The sequence below is a fragment of the Perognathus longimembris genome, chromosome 8 (genome assembly GCF_023159225.1).
Source record: "Perognathus longimembris pacificus isolate PPM17 chromosome 8, ASM2315922v1, whole genome shotgun sequence".
Lineage (NCBI taxonomy): Eukaryota > Metazoa > Chordata > Mammalia > Rodentia > Heteromyidae > Perognathus > Perognathus longimembris.
This window is the reverse complement of record NC_063168.1, coordinates 33,499,792-33,527,650: the sequence shown is the minus strand read 5'-3', so window position 1 is coordinate 33,527,650 and position 27,859 is coordinate 33,499,792. Positions and strand designations below refer to the sequence as shown.

Sequence of the window (27,859 nt, the reverse complement as noted above, 5' to 3'; positions counted from 1 at the left end):
AGGCTAGTGCTCTACCACTTGAGCCACACACTACTTCTGGCTTTTCCTGAGTAGTTTACTGAAGATAAGAGTCTTATAGACTTTCCTGCCTGGGCTGGCTTTTAACTGTGACCCTCAGATCTCAGCCTCCTTAATAGGATTACAGACATGAGCCATTGGAACCCAGCTCAAGATTGGTCGCTCCTTCCTTCCTTCCTTCCTTTTTTTTTTTCCTGGGGTGGTCCTAGGGTTTGAACACAGGGTCAGGCCTGGGCTCTGCCCCTAAGGCTCTCTGTGCTCAAAGCTAGCGCTCCGTCACTAGATCCACCACACCACTTTTGGCTTTTTCTGAGTAATTTATTGGAAATAAGAGTCTCACGAACTTTCTTTCCTGGGCTGATTTCCAATGGTGATCCTCAGATCTCAGCCTCCTGAGTAGCTAGGATTACAGATTACAGGTGTGAACCACTGGTGCAGGCTGGGCTCCTTTTGGTCTACAGGTTAATCCATAGAGTGCCATTTTGGGCTTTTTCTGTGACTGACTGGAGATAAATGTCTCATGGACTTATCTGCTGGGACTGGCTTTGAACCGTGATGCTTTGATCCCAGTCTCCTGAGCTAGGATTATAGTATAGTCATGAGCCACTGCCTCCAGGCTCTCAAGATTCTTTTTGTTTTGCCTCTTTGAGACAAGATCTTCAAACAGGTTTATCTTCGTGCTCCAGTCTCCCCAGTGCTGCAACCACTGGTGTGAGCTACCACTCTTGAGCTAATTTCTGGATTCTTCTTGAATAACAAAGATCTGGCAACACTGGTCTCACTTTTCTACAAAACAGGCTAAAGTTGAGAAATAATTGTACTTTTAGATACTCAACATATCTGTTCCACTACTCTTCAGTCCCCACCCATATTGCCTGAGCTTTAATCCTCTACTTGGTCTCTTGTCCCTTGGGAATTGAATTTAGAATGGTAGCTATAGAGATATCCAAGAAAATAGAAGGGCAGACTTCTAAAAAGAAAGGAGAGCATGATCAATGTCTTAATTACTAAAAGTTGACTTCATAATAACTTTTTACCTCCTAACTGAAAATAGTCAGCAAGAATAACAAAGAAAGGACATATAGTTGTAGAGCAGAATGGTAAGGAATGAAGTACTTTTTGCCAAGTTGCGAGAAGATCACCAAGAAGGCCACCGAGACTCAGACGTTCTGAAATGCAAAAGCAAGGCTTTATTCAGGCGAGCTGCAACTCGGGCCTCGTCCTACCCACCGGCACAGCGGAGGTTAGGAGGAAGCCCCGAGCTGTGATTGCACAGGGCTTATAAAGGCAAAAAACAAAGTTATAGCCATCAGGTATTTAAGCAAGACAAAGAACAAAGTTACAGCAATCAGGTGTTCAAGCAAGCAAGATTAGGACACGGGTACAAATCTGATTGGCTCAGGGCTCGAGGCATTTTGGGGGCCATTAGAGTTCTTGACCGGCTGGGCCCTAATAAGCTTGTCCTGGGTTTGCTCACAGGGCCTGCTTATCTCAGGTTCGCGTGGTAAAGTGGGGCCTGACTTCAAAATGGTTTTAGTCTGGCTCTTCACTTTTCAGAAAATAAATTTTGGATCTTGGCTAAGAAGCCTTTAATTTACGCCCCCCCTCCCGCCCCCCAATTTGTGGGGCTTGAACTCAGTGCCTGGGCACTGTTCCCGAGCTTCTTTTACTCAAGGCTAGCTCTCTACCACTTGAGCCATAGTGCCACTTCCAACTGTTCTGTTTATGTGGTACTGAGAAATCAAACCCAGGGCCTTGTGCATGCTAGGCAAGCACTCTACCACTAAGCCACATTCCCAGCCCCTTACATCACTTTTTATTATCAATTTTCTTCCCAAAGGTGAGCCTTCCCACACCCTTGATATTCTTATCTCTTTTCTCAGACACGTCTCTATATAAATATTTTGAATAGGAGATTATAGTTGGCTTTGTCCACTATTTTAAGCATTTTCAAATTCCTTCATTCCTTCCTCAAAATTCTAAAAACCTTTAAAGTGGGGTAGAATGGATGAAGAAAATCAAGAGGCAAAACTTTTTATGTAAACTACTCAAGTTTCTGATCATAACTTTTCTAATTTCTTGTGGATAAAGTTACCTTTCCATAAATCCAAGTCAGAAGAAAGACATAAATTCCTGGCCAAGCACCAAATATGTTACCAGAAATTTAGGACAGCTAAATTGTCCTTCATCCTTATATCTGGCAAGAGAAGAATTCAGACAAGATACAAGCATAGTAAAAAGAAATATGGCAGAGAGAATGAGGGAAGGGGTGACATTTTCTTTCTTTCTTTTTTTTTTTTTTTTTGCCAGTCCTGGGCTTGGACTCAGGGCCTGAGCACCGTCCCTGGCTTCTTCCCGCTCTAGGCTAGCACTCTGCCACCTGAGCCACAGCGCCCCTTCTGGCCGTTTTCCATATATGTGGTGCTGGGAAATCGAACCCAGGGCTTCATGTATATGAGGCAAGCACTCTTGCCACTAGGCCATATCCCCAGCCCCAGGTGTGACATTTTCTAAAAAGAAGTTTACTCTTTACCTGACTTATATAACTTGAACCCTTCTGTACATTAGCTTTATGATAACAATGAAAAAAATTTTTAAAGAGATGGCAGAAAAAGAAAATGTGGCATATACACATTTCCCCCTCCCATCTCTACCCTCAAGTTACATATTTCAGTTTTACATAACATACATATCTCCCTCCCCAACATGTTACTGGTTATTTAGTGTCACATTTTAATTTCCTCATTGTTTTGTCCTTATTTTTCTCATGCTTTTGTAACCCTATTTTGTTGTTAGGCAGATTTGTGTGTTTAACAGCATATTCTGCCATCTGAAAATTCTATATAGACCACAAGGCTACACACACACACACACACACACACACACACACACACACACACACACACACACCAATCCTAGGTTCCTAGGGCTTGAAATTATGGCCCGGGCACTGTCCCTGAGCTTTTTTGCTCAAGGTTAGCACGCTACCTCTTGAGCTGCAACTTCATTTCTAACTTTTTTTTTTCCTTTTTGTCAGTTGTGGTCTTGAACTTGGGGCTTGTGCACTGTCTCTGAGCTTTTTTGCTCAAGGCTCTGCCACTTTGAGCCACAGTGCCACTTCGAGCCACAGTGCCACTTCTAGTTTTTCTAGTAGTAAATTGGAGATAAGAGTCTTATGGGGACTTTTCTGCCCAGGCTGGCTTCGAACCACAATCCTTGGATCTCAGCCTCCTGAATAGCTAGAATTATAGGTGTGAGCCACCAGCTCCTGGCCACTTCTAGCTTTTTGATGGTTAATTGGAGATAAGAGTCTCATGGGTTTTCCTGCCCAGCTGGCTTCCAACCTCAGTCCTCAGATCTCAGCGTCATGAGTAGCTAGAATTATAGGTATGCGCCACTGGCACCCAACACCTGACTACTCACAGCAGTAGATACTAACTTACATCAGTAGATAGCAGCTAGCCATGAGCAATAAATAGGGAAATGTAAAGAATTCCTAAAATGGAGGATGGCATCAAAAAGTCTCAGAGAAAACATTATATTTAAGCCTTTCAACCAGCTTAATGAATGTCACTGTGTGTGTGTGTGTGTGTGTGTGTGTGTGTGTTCTGCCTACCTAAGGATTACTGCTAGTCTTCATTCCAGCCTTAAGTGGGTCAACACATAGTTCCTAAAACATAGATCCTTCATTTACTCACCAAAGCCTAGAGAGCAAATGTAATTCAGTAAACCTCCTCTACTCTTAGGATTGTGAGTCTGCCTCTTGAGCTTTTTGGGGGAAGGGACTTAGTGCTTAGGCCCCTTATTCTTCATTAAAACTTGTGCCATGATAAAAATTACTGTTATGCTTACTAGAGAAAACCCATTTTTAAAGTGTATTTCTTTTTTTTTTTTTGTCCTATTCTCCAATTTTGAAAAATATTTGTACCAATCCTCCAATTTGACTCCAAATGTCCACAACACTTGTCTTGTGTTCTGTAATTTTATACCATCTGGGTGTTCATTGTCTCCCTCTAAATGATGTTATCTTGCTTTTGTATGATACTGAAGGCAGAGGTTTTGACGCCAGCCACAGTAAGTTGGCAATCATGTGAGGACTGAATTTGGGAACTGGGTCAGCCTCTATGTATAATTCATTCAGTCTTCTTTTTTTTTTTTTTTTTTTGGCCAGTTCTGGGCCTTGGACTCAGGGCCTGAGCACTGTCCCTGGCTTCCTTTTGCTCAAGGCTAGCACTCTGCCACTTGAGCCACAGTGCCACTTCTGGCCATTTTCTGTATATGTGGTGCTGGGGAATCGAACCCAGGGCCTCATGTATACAAGGCAAGCTCTCTTGCCACTAGGCCATATCCCCAGCCCTCATTCAGTCTTCTTTATCACTGTGAATAGACTACTCGGGAGGTAGTTTTTCTCATGATATCAAAAGTATCATTCTGCATTTGGACTGGGGATTAAAAGTTCTGAGGTATACAATCTGTTGCAATTATTTTTTTTTTGGCCAGTCCTGGGCCTTTGGACTCAGGGCCCGAGCACCATCCCTGGCTTCTTCCCGCTCAAGGCTAGCACTCTGCCACTTGAGCCACAGCGCCACTTCTGGCCGTTTTCTGTATATGTGGTGCTGGGGAATCGAACCTAGGGCCTCGTGTATCCGAGGCAGGCACTCTTGCCACTAGGCTATATCCTCAGCCCCTGTTGCAATTATTTTTTAAGTTGTCTTGCTTTGTCTTTTTTTCATTAAAATGGGAACTTCTTGAGAACAGCAATACTGTCGTATTTAAAAGCCAAATTGCCAGTACTTGTAACATACTTGGGAAGTATTAGGCAATTAGTATTTTATGTCTCATTTTTACTTTCCTAGGATTTTGTGATCTTTGTATGAAAAAATGGCTACCCAAGGTGAAATATTAAATGGCTTTCTGAGACCATCTTGTTTTAGGTATCATTGGAGTAATCAACCCTGATAGGGAGTTTGGGGATTACCCCTGAACTGTGTGAGGTCAGACTATTATTAGTTAATGTGGCAAAATTCTCTCTATTAAACAGAAATATATATATATATATATGTATATATATATATATTTGTATATCTTTTTTCTCAGTATTGCTGGTATTTTTGGCTTCTCCTTTTGGGGTGGTTCTTAGCTGAGTTATTTTTGCTTCCTTTAACTTTGGGCTTCTGCAAGGATATTTCCCCTCCCAGCTCAGGCCTTTTGGCCTGATTTGCTTGGCAGTCCTAAATTCTAGAGAAAATGAGTTAACATGTTAACTGCTAAACATTCACTAGGGTAGGACACCTGTTGACCTTTATAATCCCCCTCTTTTGTTTTTAGATGGAAATTGCTCTGACGTTTACCTTGAAGAAAATAGTATTTCTGGGTTGTTTGTTGTTGTTGTTGTTGTTTTTGCCAGTTCTGGGGCTTGAACTCAGGGCTTGAGCACTGTCTCTGACTTCTTTTTGCTCAAGGCTAGCACTCTACCACTTGAGTCACAGTGCCACTTCTGGTTTTTTTCTATATATGTAGTGCTGAGGAATCAAACCCAGGGCTTCATGTATACGAGGCAAGCACTTTACCACTAGGCCATATTCCCAGCCCAGTATTTCTCTTCCAGAGAGGTGTGGGCAATGATAATCCTCTTGAAGAGTGGGAACACACTGTAGATATCAGAAGACTTATTCAACGTGCCTCCTCTTCATCTACACCATCAGCCCTTACAAACTTAATACCTGGCTGAGTAACAGTGGTTCACACCTGTAATCCTAGCTACTCAGGAGTCTGAGATCTGAAGATCATGGTTTTAAGCCAGCCTGGGCAGTAAAGTCCACAAGAGTCTCATTTCCAGTTAAGCACCAAAAAGCTGGAAGTGGATTTGTGACTCAAGTGGTAGAGTGCTAACCCTAGGAACAGTGTTCAGGCCCTAAATTCAAGCTCCCATACTTGTATACCAAGGGAAAAAGTAAATTTGTCTTATAAAAGGGTTACTTTTTAGGACTGTATCCATGTTTTCAGTTTCTAAAAATTAGCCTTATGTGACTGGGAATGTGGTTTCGCATGCTTACCTAGTATGCATGAAGCCCTGAGTTCGATTCTTCAGCACCACATAAACAGAAAAGTCTGGAAGTGGCACTGTGGCTTAAGTGGTAGATTGCTATCCTTGAGCAAAAGAACCTGGACAGTGCTCAGGCCCTGAGTTCAAGCCCCAGGATTGGAAAAAAGAAAATAATAAGCCTTATGCAAAGAGCCACATCTTATGATAGTATCTTCTGGTCTCCTATAATCAGTTTTAGGTTAACACACTCTGAGCCTATCCAGTAGCTATCACTGCTTACAAGTCCTGAGGCAGACTAGCCATAGGAACAGATTGCTGAAACTAGTTCCGGTCCTAATCATGCCTAAGCAGCGCCTATGAGTTCCAGCTCCTCCCTAGTATCTCCTATAGCCACTCCTTCTTGGGTTCAATTAATGGTCAGTTTGCAGTTAAGACTTCTTCCTAGGAGCAGAAACACTGGTTATTCTAATCAAACTGAGGTAACTATATCCTTAGCTGCACCTTTGTGAAACAATCTCCTACTTAAGGCCCCATGTATATGCATTGCATCTCATGCATATTTAAAACTTGGGGGCTGGCAACCTTGTACATGTGCAGATTCCTTTCAAAACTCTACCACATCTGATTCCTTAGTCTCTAATATCTGCTTACTGTAACTATCATGAAAGCCTCCCACAGTCCAAATCCTAGCCGCGCCAGTTTATCTTAACTGTTCCTTTCTCTGTATTAAACTCTTCGCTTTGCCACTTTACTTTGTGTGTGTTTCTTCATTCAGTTCTTTGTTGGAGATGCCAAGAATCTGGAATCTTTACCTCTAATACCACCCACCAGTAGCATCTCTAGTTCAAGAGCCTCCCAAAAAGTGCTTTGTGCAGGCATCTGTTTGTACTCCAAAATGGGAAAGGTCCAGAACTGCTGTTCTGAGTTGTAGTTATAGTCTAAGACTAAACTTCTGTAAGAAGTCTTCTACATGAGAAATGGGTTTTTTTGTTGTTTTTTTTTTTTTTGCCAGTCCTGGGGCTTGGACTCAGGGCCTGAGCACTGTCCCTGGCTTCTTTTTGCTCAAGGCTAGCACTCTGCCACTTGAGCCACAGCGCCCCTTCTAGCCATTTTCTGTATATGTGGTGCTGGGGAATTGAACCCAGGGCCTCATGTATACAAGGCAAGCACTCTTGCCACTAGGCCATATCCCCAGCCCCATGAGAAATGTTTTGATAGGTTTGATAGTATAGGTGAAGGGAATACACAGATAGATTGGAACCAGCACAACAGCAAATCTACAAAAGCACAAAAATTCAGCTTCTAAAAGGCTTACAGTTTAGTCCTGAGACTGCCAATTTCTTTATGGCCAAACCTGGCCTTTTCCAATCCCTAATATTTTAACCCAATGAACGGGTGGTCTTGCATAATAAACATCTAACGTGTAACATCTGTTGTTATAAAGGGGAAAGAGGACAAATAGCATGATCCTTACAGAGAGAAAGATTCTTGGAAGTGCATGAAGCTCTCAGAATGTTAACATTATAAAAACTAGCAGAGGGATTTACTGCCTGTGGCTTGTCTTTGTCTGAACTAGTTGGTGCTATTTCCCCCAATATGGGAACTTTTTTGTTTTTCCTGGTCAAAGTTGGACCCTAGGAGTCTTCTACCTGACTATTGACTGTTGGCCACAATTAAGAGCCAAACCAGTTGTAAAGGAAAGGAGCTGGTAGTTAAATGTTTAGCAGAACTCATTAAGTATCTAAGTTACTGGATATATCTAACAGTAGAGAGACTTTCACAAAAGGCATAATACTGGATGCTTATATATGTATATTATTTAGTCTTTATAATAGTCCTACATAGTAGTGAAATAGGGCTATTGGGTCTGGCCCGCACCATCTTGGCCACATGGTAGAGGGTAGGGTCTGCCATCTTGTTTTCATGGTGGGGGAAGGTGAAGCCTCTACCTCCCAGTTGATGGGTATGCCAAATCCCTGGAGGTAGGTGCAAGGCACTGGGCTGATAGGTTACTAAACCTGTCAGACCAATGTCTGGGACTGGGAGTTTCTTGTGACCTTGCCTTCTGACCTGACCCTATTTAGGCCCAAACCCACTCAGGCACCAGGACGCCATGCCATGTGTCTCCATGTTTGTGTCCTGTCTGCTGGCTATTCTCTGGTCACCCACTCAGCTCTCCATTGGAGTTGAATTGGTTTGTTAGCATTGTTTTTGTTCTTTCTTTTCTCTCTGGCCTGTTTCCTAACTGTGTTAAGTGTATTTGCTGGCTGCTGGTCTTTGAGACAGGAGTTCACCATGCAGTCACCAGCTTTTTAATAGACTCTAAGATTTGACCTCTCAAAATGTGGCTTCTCTGTTTTCTTACCTTATGAGAATAGGTATGAGTTTTTCCATTTTTTAATATTTGAAAACCTTAAGAATTTATATTTTACACAGCTAATAATTTTGGAGACCAATCTAAACCTTAAGTAGCATGATTCTCAAACCAGTGGTTTTTCTCCTCATAGTACTGCTATGATGGAGTACAGTTCCTGACTTTCCTATAAAGGGAGAGGGAAACTGAATCCAAAATAGCAGAATTTACAAGTACAGACTCCTTTCTAATTCTAACATTCAAAATGCTTTAAATACACTGACTTTGAAATCTAATGCCAGATCTCACAAGTGATGGGATGTACTAGTTGAAACAATTGGACAATAGACAGATTAAAAAGAAAAGATGGGGGCTGGGGATATAGCCTAGCGGCAAGAGTGCCTGCCTCGGATACACGAGGCCCTAGGTTCGATTCCCCAGCACCACATATACAGAAAACGGCCAGAAGCGGCGCTGTGGCTCAAGAGGCAGAGTGCTAGCCTTGAGCGGGAAGAAGCCAGGGACAGTGCTCAGGCCCTGAGTCCAAGGCCCACGACTGGCAAAAAAAAAAAAAAAAAAAAGAAAAGATGGGACTGGGAATGTAGTTTAGTGGTAGAGTGCTTGCCTAGCATGCATGAAGTCCTGGGTTTAATTTCTCAGTACCATATAAACAGAAAAAGCCAGAAGTGGCACCTTGGCTCAAGTGGTAGAGCACTAGCTTTGAGCACAGAGAGGCTCAGGGACAGAGCCCAGGCCGAGTTCAAGCCCTAGGACTGGGGGGGCAGGGGGGGGGAGAGAATGCAAATTTATTAACATACAAGCAAATGAGAGCGAAAATGCAAATTTATTAACATACAAGCAAATGAAAATCATACTGAAATAAGGATACTGGATCTAGCTGGAGCCATCTTAACCATGTGGTGGATGATAGGGAATTGAGTTTAACTGGCACCATCATGTTTTCATGGTAGAGGCAGTGAAGTTCCACCCCCAGGTGATGGGCATGCCTGAATTCCTAGAGGCAGGGCTTGGATGATAGGTAAATGAACCTGTCAGTCTTGTGCTTCCAACACTTGACCCTCAAGTTTCCTGTAACCCTGCCCGCTGACCCTGATGCTATTTAGGCCTAGACCAACTCAGGTGCCATTATGCCATGTCTCCTGGACACTCCTCCTATCATCATGGTGTCCCACCCATATGAGCTCTCCATTGGAGTTGATCTGGTTTGTTGGTGTTTTTCTGCTCTTCTGCTCTCATGGCTCAGTTTTCTAACAATGTTAAGTGTATTCAAGGGGTTGCAGGTTCTTGTGACAAGAGTCCACCTGCAGTTACCAGTTCTCCAATAAACACTCCAAATTCAACCTCTCAAAATGCAGCTTTTCTGTTTCTCCAGACTGAGTTCCTATAAAACAATGCAAAGTATGAAAACTCAAAGAAGGATAGATGGTTGGGGCTTCACCTTCTCATAGGTGTCAAGGAAGGGAGGGATATATGCATATTTGGAGGGGAGAGTGGGGGATCTGGAAAATACCAGCAGAGAATCTGAGAAAGGCTCTCTTCTACAAATTAAAAATATTTGCAAAAGTGTTTGTGAATTTCTGGAAATTTCTAATACACAGTATTAGGAATCATACCTTTGGGGTTATCGTATTCATGTTTATGTCTTTAGGTTTAACTTCAGGATTAGAAGTCACATTTTTTTTTATTACTTTTTAATTTTTTCCCTTTATTGTTAAAGTGAAGTACAGAGGGGTTACAGTTTCATATGTAAAGCAGTGAGTACATTTCTTATTCAACTTGTTACCTCCTCCCTCCTACCTGCCTCTCCTACCCCTTTTTCTTCTTCCCCCCATGAGTTGTACAGTTGGTTTATACCAAATGTTTTTGTAAGTTTTGCTTTTGGAATCATTTGTCTTTTTATCCTTTGTCTCTTGATTTTGATATTTCCTTTCCCTTCCCTAGTTCTAATACATGTATATACAATATACAGGGTATACTCAGGTGAGATACAGTGATAGCAGGGCTACAACCACAGGAAGGGAATACGAGAGAAACAACAACAACAAAAAGTACAGTTTCACATGACACATTAAAATAATTACAGTAATGATACAACATTGGTTTCCATAACATGGAGTTCATTTCACTTAGCATCATCTTATGTGTTCATAAGAGCATAGCTATTGGGCTATTGTGATCTTCTGCTATGACTATCCTAGACATGTACTAATTATTGTTTATTTTAATAGATTTCTCAATATTTATAGCCTCGACCCTGTAAATGATAGAATTAATAAGCATTCATGTTTCAATTCATGTTACAATATTTTTATTCTTCAATAATGAAGACAAAATAAAGGTGTTGCATTAGAACGTTTTCTTTTTTTTTTTTGGCCAGTCCTGGGCCTTGGACTCAGGGCCTGAGCACTGTCCCTGGCTTCTTCCCGCTCAAGGCTAGCACTCTGCCACTTGAGCCACAGCGCCGCTTCTGGCTGTTTTCTGTATATGTGGTGCTGGGGAATCGAACCTAGGGCCTCGTGTATCCGAGGCAGGCACTCTTGCCACTAGGCTATATCCCCAGCCCCAGAACGTTTTCTTTTTTTAAACTACAGATGTGAACTCTCCCTAGCTCTGCTGAAGATCACTCCTTACAGCTTGAAATGAGGAATTTGTTTGTTTAATCTTATTTTTTTTAATCCTAAGGAACATTTGATCTTCATCTAAAGTTCTAATTGATACAGAGGGAACAAATAAAATGATGGAATATTTGAGTTAGTAACAAAAAAAGTAAATTTGATTCTAAACTTCAAAGTAGGTTTGTACTTCTATGCTTTAAGGAATTCATGCATAAAGTAGAGGTGTGGTTCAAGTAGCAGAGTGCCACAGCCTTGTGCAAAAAAGTCCAGGAGAGAGTACAGTGCTCTGAGTTGAGGCCTCAGTAAACATACACATACTACATACACAAAATAATAATAGTAATAATGATAGTAAAGAATTAATACAACTCCTCTAAGTAATCCTTGTTTTTGTTTTGTGCTGGTCCTGATGCTTGAACTCAGGATCTGGGTGCTGTCCCAGAGATTTTTTGCTCAAAGCTTGCACTCTACCAATTTGAGCAATAACTCCACTTCCTGTTTTGGTGGTTAATTTGAGATTAAAATACCATGATCTTTTCTGCCTGAGCTGGCTTCAAATTCAGATCAGGATAGAGGCCTGAGCCATCAGTGGACTAATCCTTGTTTTGTTCTAATTTCTGACATAGATTTTAACGTAAATTGAATAACTTCAGTGGTTTTTCTCATAGATGGGGAGATTGAGATTATCCTATCAAAAAAAGATTGGAAATGCTCTGCATACTTGCTCCTGTGCCTTCTTGCTAAATGCAGTGGAATTATGGAAATGAAGTAGGAAAGGAATCTAAACCATGGACTTCCTGATTTCTCAGTATTGTTGAATATTGAAATTATCTCTAATTTGATTATAAGAAAAGTGTTTGCTTTGGTATTCTCTTCTTTCTAAGGCTTACAGTATTAGCCAGACAGGAAGGACAGAGTTTACACCTTAGCCCCTGACATTTAAAATCTGAGCACTTTAGTAGCTCCCAAAACAGTTCACTGTCCTTAGCAGCTTTAGCTAGGAATCTTGCCCTGTCATACTCTTCCACTTGGCTGCCCTGGCCACTGTCACAGTCAGAGGTCAGAGCACAGAACATACCTACTGTGGCGCCTCTGGTATTCTTCCACTGACTGATGGATTGGCTAGTGCATCTTGGGTTATTACAGGCAGGGCAAGGATATTAGAAAGCACCCATTATTGGATCCAGAAAACCCAACTGCTGTTGACTTAAGTAGCATTTAAGTACTCAGCCAGACTAGATTGCTAGAGCTTACTGGATGTCAGAGTGAAAAACTTATTTTTCCATTAGGAAAATACAAAATAATGGTAACAGTTATTATTTTACTATTGCTAGGTATGAGATACTGTGGTAAAATCAGAGAGTTTAGTGATTGTTGTATTATGAAATTTTCAGAAGTTTTCCACTTAAATCTTTTTAAAGTCACATTTTACAAATTAAGAAACGAAAATGGTACAACTAGAAAGTGGTAGGGTCTTGATGTAGATTTGAATTTAGGGCTACAGGCAGGACTCCATTGGAGGCATGGTAGATTGTCAGCCTAGCAAGTAAGAAAAACATGGAGTTCAAACCATAGTACCACCAAAAAAAAAAAAAAGAGTTAATTTAAGTTTATATTGTTTCAAACTCTCCTCTTAACTTAATTAACATAATCTTAAGTAGCATGTTAAATGCTTTATTTTTTAATTTTTTCTGCCTAAGTGCTTTTTAATAAAAGAATAAGCTACAAAGTAGAATAAGAAGTGTTTTTATTTTAGTAATTATTTATTTTTACTTATAACAATGTATGTGCTCCCTGCACTTACTTTGTGTTTTCGATGGTCAGTCAAGCTTTGATTATATATGACTAAACTAAATAATTTGGGACATTAGCAAGGGCTTTCTTTCCTGGTTTTTCTATCCAGGTCTACTTACTCTTAGCTTGGCCAGGGAATAGATGTGGGTCAAATATGAAGGGTGTTAAAAACTTAAGATCAAAATTTAGTGTAACCTTCTTTCTATACCTGTAAATGCTGGCGTGATTTTTAAAAGATGAATAATGTGATTTTCTTTCTTTTTAAAAAAATTTATTTATTTATTAAAAATTTTTTGACAAGATGTTGTGCAAAAGGGGTACAGTTACATAGTAGGGCAGTATGTACATTTCTTGTGCTAACTTACACTGTGTTTTTCTTTCCCTTCCCTAGGTCAGGTAGACATATATACAATACACAATGTACCAAGAACATATACAGTAGCCACGTGGCCTAGATCTTTAAATGTAATGTCTACAATACACAGTATGTCGACAATAGTCTTATTTGATCGTAATAATGTGATTTTCTTGGATTAGACAAAAGGCAGAATTTAGAATTATTCCTGGTTAATAAAAGAACCCCAGGCATAAGCAGGTATTTTGTACTGATTTATATTTGGAGTGATGGGAAGAAGAATCTTTTTTTCTTTCTTTCTTTCTTTTTTTTTTTTTATGGTGGTCATGGGGGCTTGAACTCAGGACCTGGGTGCTGCCCCTGAGCTTTTTTGTTCAAGGCAGTGTTCTACTACATTGAGCCACAGCTCCACTTCTGGTTTTCTTTCTTTTTTTTTTTTGCCAGTCCTGGGGCTTGGACTCAGGGCCTGAGCACTGTCCCTGGCTTCTTCCCGCTCAAGGCTAGCACTCTGCCACTTGAGCCACAGCGCCGCTTCTGGCCGTTTTCTGTATATGTGGTGCTGGGGAATCGAACCTAGGGCCTCGTGTATCCGAGGCAGGCACTCTTGCCACTAGGCCATATCCCCAGCCCCCCCACTTCTGGTTTTCTGATGGTTAATTGGAGATAAGAGTCTCACAGACTCTTCTGCCAAGGCTGGCTCTGAACCTCAATCCTCAGATCTCAGCCTCCTGAGTTGCTAGGATTACAGGCATGATCCACCGGCACCCTGCTACAAGAGGAATCAGAAAGGTTTATACATTGGTCCATAGAACCACAAAGGCAATCCTTGTTTCTAGTTCTCCTGTTGATGTTTCCAAGTAGCCGCCCTGCCTCTCCCACCTCTACACCCACAGAGAGACAGAGAAAAACAGAAACAGAGAGACAGGGAGACTGAGTAGGAGGAAACAAAAGGCTTTTGTAAAAACTTAGTCTTTTTATAATATGTTTATTGGTGTGAGTCCCTTGCACATATTCATTTGACTACTGCCCCTTCCCACTACTCCATTCACATCTGAAGTTTTTCTGAAGAGCCAAGATGTACTCATCACTTACCTGTGAAGTCGTTTTACTGGCCACTGTCAATTGCCTTTGCGTGTTGTACTGAAAAATGAAACACAATTACCAAAAAAAATCACCATGAAGGTAAGAACAGAAGAGATTGTGTGGGGAAAAGGCTGACAAATCTGAAGAGACATACTCAACATCATACTGACACATCTCTCTGTACTATTCTTTTTTTTTTTTTTTTTTTTTTTTTTGCCAGTCCTGGGGCTTGGACTCAGGGCCTGAGCACTGTCCCTGGCTTCTTTTTGCTCAAGACTAGCACTCTGCCACTTGAGCCACAGTGCCACTTCTGGCCATTTTCTGTATATGTGTTGCTGGGGAATTGAACCCAGGGCTTCTTCATGTGTACGAATCAAGCACTCTTGCTACTGGGACATATCCCCAGCCTGACATCTCTCTTTGAGGTGTTGTGTGTTTTTTTTAATTAACTGCTGAATAGTAGAAAAACATTCACATATTGGTACTTAGTGATTATTAATAGTTGTGTTAAAAGTTATATATGAATTTGAGTCAGGAATATGTGAAATGGTTAAGTACTTAGGCATTTAACCATTAGCCAGAAAGACCTGGGTTTAAAACTAACTCTGCCACTTACTGCTTATATGGCTTTGAACAAGTTACTCATTCTCTTTCCTCCTTTATAAAATGGGATAAAATTATCCTCATTGACAGGATATATGTACAGGGCTTGATATTTTGTATGTGTTCAATGATTGTTAACTATTGTTAACTATCATTACTCATTAATATTACTAGTCTCTTCAGATTTGTCAGCCTTTTCCCACACAGTCTCTTCTGTTCTTACCTTCATGATGATTTTTTGGTAATTGTTGTGTTTCATTTTCCTCAGGGCACAGAGATAATCCCAGGATTCCACCCACAGAAACTTTCCTGTTCTCACCACTGTTTCCAAGCTTCTAGTATACTACAGGAATGATGATGACCAAGAAAGATTATTTGTTTCCCAGTTAGGACTTAACTATCACCAATTTTAAGTAAATGAGGCCCTGCTTTATTTTTTCCCAGAAGTGAGATTAAAGTGTATCAAAGTCCATAAAAGCCATTACATTTTCTGATAAATCCTTTCTGTGAGATTTGGCTGAAAAGATCTGCTCTGGGTTAGATTGTTCTGAGTACCCCCACTTTCTGGCCTTTTTTCTTGCTACTTATTAATGAGACTGTTGTAAGGGACAAATGATTATTCAAAGGAGTAAAAGGACTTTCTGAACTGTGACATACTGTTAATGGGAGGGATAAGTATCACATGAGCAATGATTCCAGCAACCCAAGTGATGTTAGCATTCAATCTTATCTAATAAAAGATGCTACTGCCTCTCTTCCCACCTCCCTGTATGCCACCTCTAAAAGTTTGTAGTGTCTGACTTCATGCTGTGACTACAAATCCTTCCCTTCCCTTAGGCCCACATTATCCGGTCACACACTAGTGTGCCAGCTCCCAAGTCTAGACTTTGGGATACAACATGACAGGCAATACACTTAATAGGATCTAGGAGAGATTTCTTTAGAGCCAATTTCTAATCCTCTTCCTGACAATCTATCCTGTCATTGACATAGGTTTTCTTCTACTGTTTGTGGTGGGCAGAGCCCATACAATCCTTTTGGTCCTACAGCCGGCAGAGACCCGTAGGGTTGCAGCCCTTGTAGCAGGTAACATCCACTTAGTGTTGCAGCTCAGCCACAGACAGTGCCGGCCACTGCTGCAGTAGCCTTCTGGGGTTCTTATCTCAGGAATTTAATGAAGTCCACAAATAAGACTACTGGTGTGTGTGTGTGTGTGTGTGTGTGTGTGTGTGTGTGTGTGTGTGTGTGCGCGCGCGCACCTGTGCCTATGTCTGTGTCCCTTTGGTCTGTGTTCTCTGTGTAGGTGGCTCTGTGTAGTATACCCTAGGCTGTTCTCTGATTAGTGGTCCTTACAACAACCAAATGTTTTGGAAGGTGACAGTTCACTGGTTAGATCCCACAATTCTGATTGGTTGTAATTCCTAATCAGGTCCTTTCTGAAAAGGCCTCTCCCCAGGGTCAAAGAAGGTTATGGAAGAAGCTAAGATAGAGCAGAGAAGATATTTTGAAACAAGGTATTTTTGCATATGTTTTCTGTTTTCTGTGGGCCAAGAAGCTGTCCAAAGGTCTAGGTCCTAACTAACCTACCCTTTCAGCAGCACCCATACACAGAGGAAATGACATTTCAAAATGAAGTTCAACGAAGGTAAAGCCAGTTACAGCTTCTGCCAGACTGGGCTGGCAGACCCATCCAGTCAGCATGTAGTTTTTGTCTATATAATTGTTTCTACCCCTTTTTATTTTGGGGATAACTACTAGATATTCTTCATTGTGCATTATGAGCAGGAAACTAAGACTTAAATGTGAGGTTGTTTTTGTAGTGAGTTTCATTGTTTCAGTATCACTATCATATCAGCTACAAATATACCAGATAACAGTTAAGAACCCATTAGAAAGCAAGTGCCACTGCACAGTGTTCTGCCTCACTAGTGATATTCAAGCTACTCGGGAGGGAGTAATCTCTATTCCTTTCATATTATTATAGTTTATTTATTGAAGTTGTTTACAAATATGTACTATGTTATAAATGTGTGTACTAGAATGTACTTTATCAGAAGTGATGATGAGCCCTAGTTTGAATTTCAAACCAAAATCAGCACTATTTATTCTTTCATATGCTAAGAGTTTTTACCATTTGGTTTCTTAAAGATTTTAAAATTTATTCCTCCTTTGGTGTGATTTACCTTTCAGCTATTCAACAATTATTCCTCAGGTACTATGTCTATTGTCTTGTGGGAACTAGTTCTACTTAACCAAAAGTTAGTATAATTTCCGGCAGAGAAAATCCAACAGAATACCAAGCCTGGCGTGATGATGCATGTCTATAATCAGTCCTAGCACAGAGAAGACCTAGGTGAACAGATTGTAAGATGGAAGCCAGCATGGGCTGCCTTATTAGCAAGACCTGGTCTAAAAAATTTAACAAAGCTGCCGGGTGCCAGTAGCTGATGCCTGTAAGCCTAGCTACTCAGTAGGCTGAGATCTGAGGATCGAGGTTCAAAGCCAGCCCAGGCAGGAAAGTTTGTGAGACTCTTATCTCCAATTAACCACCAGAAAATCTGAAGTGGAGCTGTGGCTCAAGTGGTAGAGTGCTAGCCTTGACCTGAAGAGCTTAGGGACAGAGCCCAGGTCCAGAGTTCAAGCCCCATGACACTATCACCAACAACAAAAAACTAACAAAGCTGGCCATGTGCCAGTAGCTCACATATATTATTCTAGCTAATCAGGAGGCTGAGATCTGAGGATCATGATTTGAAGCCAGCACTGGCAGGAAAGTCTGTGAGACTTTATCTTCAATAAGGCACCAAAAAAGCCAGAAGTAGAGCTGAGGCTCAAGTGCTAGAGTGCTAGCGTTGTACGAAAGAGCTTAAGGACAGCATTCAGGCCCTGAGTTTAAGCCCCAGAATTGGCACAAAGAACACACACATAGAAACACACTAGAATGACCTGCAACACTTTAGTTTTCATTGAAAGTTTGTCAGACAAAAATTCCAAAATATAAACAGTGATTCATTTTTATTTAAGCTTTTAGTATTTATATAACTTGGCTACATTTTGTTTTCTTTAGTTGGATGCTTTGAGAATTTCTTTGTAAAGATTTAAGTCCTCATATTTATATATGCTATACAGAATTCAGTATTTCTCGTGAATCCTCATTCTACTGTGTTAAATGTATACTAGTTAGGCTTGAAAGTGACCACACACAATAGTCAGATGTGGGTGTGCTGGATGATGGGTTAAGTCAGTGAGTTGACAAAATTGGAACAAGTTTCTGACTTTCTCCTGTTTGGTTTTTTTTCTAGTGGTGAAGTGATGATTGATCATACCTCTCTACCTCTCATTATCCACTGACTTGTAATGGGGAGCAAAATGTCCGTCAGTCTGCTTTGGAATCGCTGAGGGAAAAATAATAGGGTTAGTTGTACATAACTCAGCCAATGATAGAACTGCTTATTCTTGTAGAACAAAACTTGTTCCTTCCTTTCAGAAATAAGTCAGGGTTACCTGGGCCAAAATACATGTTTCTTTTGACCACCACACATTGGCAGGACAGTCCTGTCCTTTTTCTTATAAATTATGTCTCTGTCTTGTTTCCAGCTAAGAAATCTTAAATCAAGAGATCTCAGGGGCCTGTTCCTGGCAAATTCACACTGTCTTCTTAGAAATCAAAATGACTCTGGACTAGTATTATTGGAATTTCATTGCCTTGGTCGCTCATAGCCTGTGGATAGATAATGAAAGTGCAGTAGTAGGAAAGAATTTGTGTAAGAGGTGAGCTATAGGTGGTTATGGGTGTGTATATAAATCTAACTTTTGGTTTTTGTTATAGTTTGGATCTTAAATGTTCCCTAAAGACTCACATTTTGAAGTCTCCAGCTTGATATATTGGGGTATGGAAACTTTTAAGAGATGGGGTCCAGGTGGGACGTATTCTGGCTGGAGGGGTGCTTTTGGAGGGAATAGTGACACCCTAACTCTCCTGACCCTTCCTTTTTCTCTTTTGCTTCCCTGCTACGAAATGAGTGAGCCTCTTCTCGGGCCTTTCTACCTTGATGTACTATGCCATCAAAGGCCAAAACCAAGGTGCCAGTCCATCATAGACTGAAACTTCTAAAACTGTGAGCCAAAATTAATCTTTGGCTTTTATACTTTTATCATATCTAGTGTCCTTTACAGTAACAGAAGCTGACTAGCACAATTTTCACTGAGTTTATCCTATTCCACTTTTGTGAATCTCCCTGGATGACAAGCAGTCCTGATGATTTGGTGTTTAAAAGTCCCGAAGGGTATACATAAAAGGGCTGAGTAAGTGAGGATGTTTCACAAATGTACATGTATGTGCATGTGATAGGGGCTATTGGGCAAGTAGAAGGACTTGCCTTGGTACTTTTCTAATTCTTTCATGTTTTGTGTATTCTGTCCCCAGTTCTAATACATAAACCTGTGCTATAGGGCAGGATACTTGAGTTTATTCTTAGTGGGAGAAAATCAATCTCCTGATTTATTATTGTTGTTAATTATTACTATTATTGTTATTATTTTGGTACTGGGAATTGAACCCATTGCTTACATATGCTAAGCCTGTGCTACATTGAGCCACATACACCCTTAGTCATATCTCCTGATAAGTGTTACTACATTTTTGTATTACTTTTCCTCCCCTTGTTTTTACCTCTCCTAGATTGTTTTAAAGACAATCTGTGCTGAGAAGAATAGTCTTGGTCACTGAGCGAATGTTTGGGAATAAGATCTTCCTTGCTTAAACTAATTTTGACATTCAGAAATAGTCCTATGAAATCACAGTTAAATTTCTCTAAGTAACTGTAATCTCTTTTTATAAAACCTCTTACAGAGTTGCTGTGATAGGTTAAACTTCACTTTATTTTTCCATTTTGCAGATGGAAAAAGATGGAAAGTAAAGGAGAGGGAAGGAAAGCAACAGAGACCCAGATGATAATTCTCTGAACAATTAAGAAATTATACTATTTTTAATATTATCCTAGTTTATTTTATTTTATTTTATTTTTTGCCAGTCCTGGGCCTTGGACTCAGGGCCTGAGCACTGTCCCTGGCTTATCTTTGCTCAAGGCTAGCACACTGCCACTTGAGCCACAGCGCCACTTCTGGACATTTTCTATATATGTGGTGCTGGGGAATCGAACCCAGGGCTTCATGTATACGAGTCAGGCACTCTTGCCACTCGGCCATATTCCCAGCCTCCCTAGTTTATTTTAAACATAGACATTTCACTTATAAAGTTGAAGTTAGGGTCCTTGGATTTACTTTTCAGTAACTTGACATCAGTAGTAGATCTGAAAAAACTTTCAGATATATATTGTCTTTCTTCCTGGATTTTTTAGTAAATACATTTTAAATCTGTGTTTTCCTGTAAAGTGTAATTTTTAAGGTAAAAACATGCAGGTAGAGAGTTCTTTCATTTTAAAACATTTTAGTTCATGTGATTAGGTTGTCCTCATTTATGATGCCTGTCCATATGATTTATGATTTATGATGTCAGCCCATTTAAAATGCCTGAATGAGATCTCCAAGTAAATTAGTAATTGTCCAGTGATGATAAATGCTTTTAGACTACACTCAACCCTATTCCAGGGTTTTGTACTAATATGTGAGTTCATTAGACTGAATTCTGTTAGTTTTGGAGACGCTGTCCTGGTCTCCTGTAGCTCTTAGTATGACATGAATTCCTTTGAGTTTGGGGTGAATGATAGTTTAGTTGCTTTCATTAAGTTGCAGTCTTACAGCTTTAAAAAGATCTGGTTTCAGTGTTCATTCCCAGTAACTTGCTTAGTGATTTATAGTATGATTTTGGAAAATTGACTTAACATTTTCTGTATGTTTTAGATTAGTAGATTTGGAATCAAGGTTATTGTATTGTTATGCCCAAATTGCAGGACCCCCACCAAGAAGACCACTGAGAGCCAGACGTTCCGAAATGCAAAAGCAAGGCTTTTATTCAGGCAAGCTGCAGGTTGGGTCTCATCCCATTCACCGAGGCAGCGGAGATAGGGAGGAGGACCCCAAGCTGGAATTTCACAGGGTTTATAAAGGCAAAAACCACACAAAGTTACAGCAACCAGGTGTTCAAGCAAGATTAGGGTTTGAGCACAATTCTGATTGGCTCGGGGGCAAAAACATTCCAGGGTGGACAGAAGTTACCAAAACAGTCCTTTGGTTGTCTGGGTTCCGACAACCTGCCCTGCTACATGGAGTATTTGGTGGCCTGAGTGGGCTCACAGTGCTTGTTTATCTTTGGCCAGCATGGCCATTTCTCAGAGCTTGTGCAGGCCCAAGGTTACAGGCACAGAGTGGGGGGCCTGGCTGACTGTAAGATAGCCTTGTTTAAGGAATTTACAGCTTCAACAGTTTCAGTACAACAAGTCTAGTTTTTACAGTCCAAAACAACAAGATGGCTATGATTTCAAAATGGAGTTACTCCTGTCTTAATAGTAGGAAAGTAGGATTTTTCACCCTTCAGTATTGTGTATGTATATGTACATGCAGGGGATAGTGTTTCTAGGGTTTGGTCTCAGGGCCTCACACTTGCTAGACAGCTGTTCTACAATTTGTGTGATGCCTCCAACTCCTTTTGTTTTAGGTTGTTGTTGTTTTTTTTTTTTTTCAGGTAGCATACATATGTGTTGTTACTATCCATGGTTTCAGGCATCCACTGGGAATCTTAGAATGTATCCTCTAGGAATAAGAAGGACTAGTGTATTGATTCTGAATAATCCTATTATTTTCACTACAAGGGTAGCAACTTAGTCATGATGAAAATTCTACTTAGGCTTATCTTCAAAAAATGTATTTGGGGGGGCTGGGGATATAGCCTAGTGGCAAGAGTGCCTGCCTCGGATACACGAGGCCCTAGGTTCGATTCCCCAGCGCCACATATACAGAAAACGGCCAGAAGCGGCGCTGTGGCTCAAGTGGCAGAGTGCTAGCCTTGAGCGGGAAGAAGCCAGGGACAGTGCTCAGGCCCTGAGTCAAAGGCCCAGGACTGGCCAAAAAAAATGTATTTGGTGATTATACACTTTGGCAGTCTGAGAAGATTCAATATTAAGTGTATGCTTTGGGTGAATAATATTAAATAAAGTAGGAAATGAAGAAATACTATCTCTACATAGAATAGAATGGAAATGGCATAAGGGAAGAAGTTGGGCAATAAATATTATATACTCTCTTCCTGCCTGAAACCCAACTAGCAGCCAGACAAGAATGTGACAAAGCCTTTAGAGAGCTATACAAGACATGGAATAAGGACAGAGGATAAAGAATGGATATGATAAGGTAAGTGGAGATTAGCCAACACAGTTTTTAGGTAACTATAAAATTTTCATTTTGAATAAATGGCTCCTTAGGAAGAATCATTTAAAAATTTATTGTAAATGGTGCACTTAAATATTCAATAAGTGGTGTGTTTTATTTTCTACTTTAAGCATCTTATCACTTCAGTATTATCTTGTAGAAGACTTACTCAGGTATGCTTATAATATGGATATGAAGTCATTTAAATGGAAGTTACACCTAAAACAGCTATTTAGGGTATAGATGAAGAGAGTAAACATTTACTTACTAGCAGTCTTCTGATATTCTCTAGGATAATCACCAGTTATGTTCTGATCCTGCTAGGAAATGAATTTTATCTAAGCATTTAGTATTTAAGTTTGACAAAGAAAAATTTACTAGGAAATTTAGATTAGTTATTCAGAAAAGTTGTTCCTAGGAATATGTAATTAAAGTTGGTTTAGTTTTTTTTCTGTTGTTGCTGTTGTTGATTTGGAATAGGACAGACTCTTGTTCTTTTCTCAGGGATTTTTTATGGCTTTTTAACTGTTGTACTTAGAGGGAAAAAACTGGATACTTCGTTTTTTATTCTAATTTGGAATACTTATTTATACCCTGGAACTTAATGCCATATCCCCCATAATCACAAGGTACACTTATGTGCTAGTGCTGAGACTTGAACTCAGGGCCTGAGCACTGTCCCTTAGCTTTTTCACTCAAGGATGGCACTCTAGTGCTTGAGCTATAACTCTTCAGCTTTTGCTGGTTAGCTGGAAATAAGAGTCTCATGCGGGTGGGAAGGAATGAGGGAGGAAATAACATTGTTTAAAAAGAAATCTACTCATTACCTTACTTATATAATGGTAACCCCTCTGTACATCATCACACTTACAATAAAATAATTTTTTTTATAAAAGCCAAGTGTCATGGACTTACCTGCCCAAGATGGCTTTGAATCCTGATCCTCAGATCTCAGCCTTCTGAGTATCTAGGATTATACACATGAGCCATTGATACATGGCTAAAAGGTGCACAATGTTGCTAACAAGTTGTTGTTGTTTTTTTTTTCTATATCCTGTGCTGCATTATTTTCTGAAAAGAAGAAAGTTCACTAGTGACATAAATCTGTAGACTAGAAGCAGGAATATCATGAGATCTAGGCTAGCCTGGGATCCATAGTAAGACCCTGTGTCAAAAACAAAGCCATTGGGAATATGGCCTACTGGCAAGAGTAGCCTAGTGGCCTCACATACATGAAGCCCTGGGTTCAATTCTGCAGCACCACATATATAGAAAATGGCCAGAAGTGGCGCTATGGCTCAAGTGGCAGAGTGCTACCCTTGAGCAAAAAGAAGCTAGGACAGTGCTCAGGCCCTGAGTCCAAGGCCCAGGACTGGCAAAAACAAACAAACAAACAAAAAACGAAGCAATGGGAGAGAATGATGGCAGGGGCGACATTGATCAAGTTGTAGATTGAAACCCCTTTGTACAACTACTTAATAAAATAATAATAATTCTAAAAGATTTGATGGAAAAACAAAGCAAACTAGTTATGGTGGCTCAGACATTAAAGTTCACAAGAATCCATATCAACCAGTGGTTGGATGAAGTGACATGAATCCAAGATACAGAGGTGAACCATGATCCTCAGATCTCAGCCTCTAGTATAGCTAGGATTACCGGCATGAGCCACTGGTGCTTGACTTGAGACCCGCTCTTAATTTTGGCAAACTGCCTAATTGATAATAAATTTACCTTTCTTACCAAAAAGTGTAACTCCTTCTATGACTTGAAATACAAAGAACTTTCATTATTACTATTCATTTGTTGTTTAAACTTTTCCCCTTAATTAAATGAAACCTTGGCAGTGTTTCTAAGCTCACTATGAAACTATATTCCTTTTGTATCCAAGCACAGGTTAGAAGGCAGGGTTCCTGTAGTCAGGGAACACTGCCTTTCCTCCCTGTGGAAGCCTTTCATCCAAAAGGTTCCTTCTTTCCCTCCACACCTGTTTCTCCTGGGGCATGTTCAATGCCATCTCCATAGACTTAGTTCAGCGCTCAGCAACAACAAAGGTGCGTTTTCAAAGTCAGCTCTTGATTTTGTCCTAGCTAATAGCAGTTACTCTCACCCTCTTAGAAGGCTTGTTGTTCTTCCTTTTCCTGACACTTAAAGGATAGGGAAATGCTCTATCTTTGGGAAGATCCTATTCTCCTAGGTTCTTTCCATAAAATCTGTGAAATGAACTGAGGAAAGATTGACAGAACAAGATTACAAATTTTTTTGATGTTTCACAAGTGCTTCACAGAAAAAAATCTTGAAACCTCATATGTCAGTTTTCAGAAGCTGGTAAGTGATAAAGTAACTCAAAGTGGTAAATTGTAGGAAGATAGACATTGGGGCAATAACAATAAGAATTATTTTAGTAAGATAGTGCAGAATCATCTTGTGCTGACTTTCCATCTTCTTTTCCATCTGAGGGGATTGATGGTGGCCCTCATTTCCTAGAAGTTTCTGTCTTTAATCAGATAAAGAAAACTCCATGAAGACCTCTCTTTCCTGTTGATTTTCAATTGCCTTAAATTAAAAAATAACCCAAATACCAAATGGAACACTTGGGGTTGACATGTTCAGAACTCCTTCAGTATCTAAAGAAGAAAATGTAGGGAAGAGTATTAACCTGGTGAATTACCCAACCACAAAGGAGGGACACTGGATATGTCATTTGATGTGCATGGGTCCTTAATTCTGTTGTCTAGAAAACAAGGTAGATTATATGATCTCTAAAGATATATACCTCCTTAAAATTACTTCATTAAGGATCCTGAATATTATCACTCTTGGATACATACAGTTCGCCCTTCTTGTCAAAGATAGTTGAACTTAGGATTTGTCCAGTGTATATAAAAGTCCCGCTGGTAGGGGCGGGGGGGAAGGGAGGGGATAACATTCTTCAAAAAGAAATGTACTCATGACCTTAACTATGTAACTATAACCCCTCTGCACATCATCTTTACAATTAAATAAATTTCTGCTACCATACTTTAAAGACCTTTTCTTTGATATCTATGTAACATAGGATTAATTTTAGGATTAACCTAGGATATCTTTAATATTTACCTAACATAGGATTAATTTACCATGTTGGGAGGGACATCTTGTAGCAGGTAGAAAGACTCCAGAAGTATTTGTTGCTGTTTGAAGATCTTATTATCTTTTGCTTGCTTGGCTATTGTCTTACAAGGAACGTGTCATCATTTCTGCCGTAGCCACAAAATCCAAGTTAGCCTACTTCTGAGCCTAACTCAGAATCAATCACACACACACACACACACACACACACACACACACACACCCATTATTATACAACAGGGTGCTACGGACACAGAAGGGACTTGGGGGTCAGCCAGTGCTAGAACTTAAATCTGTGACCTTTTCTGGTTTGTCAGACACAGGTTTAGCCTTTCTGTGCCCCAGAGTTTTCACCTACAAAGTGACAATACTTGCCTTAAAAATTATAATAGGAGTCCGGTGCTGATGGCTCACACCTATAATCCTAGCTACTTAAGAGGCTGAGATTTAAGGATTGTGGTTTGAAACCAGCCCAAGAAAATTCACGAGACTCTTATCTCCAACAAACTACTACTGCTTAAAAAAAAAAATGCTGGTAGTAGAGCTGTGGCTCAAGTGGTAGAGTGCTAGCCTTGAGCAAAAAGGCTCAGGGACAGCACTCAGGCTCTGAGTTCAAGCCGCAGGACCAGCACCAAAAACAAGACAAAACAAAAAACAATTAGGATCAAATGCAATGACAGGGCAAGCTTCTGTATGCCTCATGATAAAAACAAGGCATGTGGTTACATTTTATAAACACCATCATAAAAGTATTTAGAGCAATGTGTAGATTTGCTTAAGTAGTAAAGCAACACTTAAGATATTAAGACCTGATTCAGGCTTACTGGATTGGTGTCCTGGGCCTCTGTAGTCTAGTTATAGCAGATGATATGCCTTAATTCCTTTAAGGGTTCCCTCTAAAGCATCCTTTTATGTTTTACAGGAATCTGAATTTCTTTGTTTGGAATTTGATGAGGTCAAGGTCAACCAAATCCTGAAGAAGCTCTCAGAGGTAGAAGAAAGTATCAGCACACTGATGCAGCCAGCCTAAATGAAGATTGAAATTGTTGAAATAAAGTTGTTCATGATCCCTCTCCAGAGTCCTTTTAAAAATCTTGTTCCCACGTTGGTATTAAATCCTTAAATTTAAATCTTGCCTGCCTTTGCTTGCTAGGATTTCTTTTATTTTCCTTTCATTCACTCTTGGAGTTGTTCCAGTACAAAGATGGGTTTTTTTGCTTGTTTGTTTGCCAGTCCTGGGCCTTGAACTCAGGGCCTGAGTCCTTGGCTTCTTTTTGCTCAAGGCTAGCACAGTGCCACTTCTGGCTATTTTCTATATATGTGGGGCTGGGAAATCGAACCCAGAGCTTCATGTATACAAGGCAAGCACTCTTGCCACTAGGCCATATTCCCAGCCCCAAGTGCAGGGTTCTTTACTTACTAATAGGGTAACTTTGAGCAGTTTAATATCTCTGTGCCTTCTTTACTTCACCTGTAAAAGAAAAATAAGGTGATAATAGCACCAGCCTCAGTAGGCATATTCGGGACCAAAATGAAATAACTGATTTCTCTTGACAATATCTGGCAGAGTCAAATGTTTGCTGCTGCTATTATTATCATTTTTACTGTTAGGAATTGTCTGCTTAGGAAGCTGAAGCCAGTAACCACTTGGCAATTTATAAGTAATAAAAAAACAGGAGCCAATTAAGTGCTAAATTGAGTAGAGCACAATACAATTACTGTGAGAATTTCAGCGAAGAGGTCAGAGGGACCTAGAGACATCAGAAAGATTTTATTATTTTGAGAGAGCCCAGGCTATTTAGAAATTGCAGTTTTCCTCTCCCAAATGCTAGGATTACAGGCAGGTGCTACAATGTCTACCTTGAAAGGGTTTTTATTTTGTTTTGTTTTATTTTTGTACCAGTACTCAGAGTCACATATGTATTTGGCCTTTTTTTGCTCAAGGCCAGAGTTCTACGATTTGGGCTGTGCCTCCAGTTTCTGCTTTTTGTTGGTTAAGTCTCAGATTTGTCTGCCTAAACCAAGACTCATAGATCTTAGCCTCCCTCGTGAACTAGAATTGTAGGCATAAGCCACTGGCACCTGGCTTTTATTTATTTTATTTTTGCCAGTCCTGGAGCTTGGACTCAGGGTCTGAGCACTGTCCCTGTCTTCTTTTTGCTTGAGGCTAGCACTCTACCACTTGAGCCACAGCACCACTTCTGGCTTTGTGCATGCTAGACAAGCTCTCTACCGCTAAGCCACATTCCCGGCCCCTGGCTTTTATTTTGTGTTTGCATTTTTCTGCAGTGCTGAGGATTGAACCTGGGTCTTAGACATGAATCACTGAGCTACAATTCCCAGTCTTTCAGGAAATTTTAAGCCAAAGCTTTTAAAATGGGACAAACTTGAGAAGGATAATGGGTGTCTTAGGTGGTATAAAGTCAAATAAATGAAGGAAAAAGCGATACCTTTAGGTCTGTGAGAAAGGAGTACGTGTCCACGAATAGTGGACATACCTCCTCATAGAAGAGGCCTTTATTTTATCTTGATGA

General features: G+C 40.3%; 1 protein-coding gene across 2 annotated transcripts in view; it reads left to right on the top strand.

Moving 5' to 3' along the window:
- Positions 1 to 26,460, top strand: part of Commd1 (copper metabolism domain containing 1) — a 118,169-nt gene extending 91,709 nt beyond the window's left edge. Inside the window, exons 3-4 of one of the 2 annotated variants that reach the window (XM_048352843.1) lie at positions 22,112 to 22,196; positions 26,248 to 26,397. In XM_048352843.1, the coding sequence (XP_048208800.1) occupies positions 22,112 to 22,192 (81 nt within the window). In that variant the 3' untranslated portion in view covers positions 22,193 to 22,196; positions 26,248 to 26,397. Of the gene's footprint in view, positions 1 to 22,111; positions 22,197 to 26,247 lie in introns of both variants that reach the window. The other variant, XM_048352842.1, reaches the window with a different exon arrangement.
- The last annotated feature ends 1,399 nt before the right edge of the window (positions 26,461 to 27,859 follow it).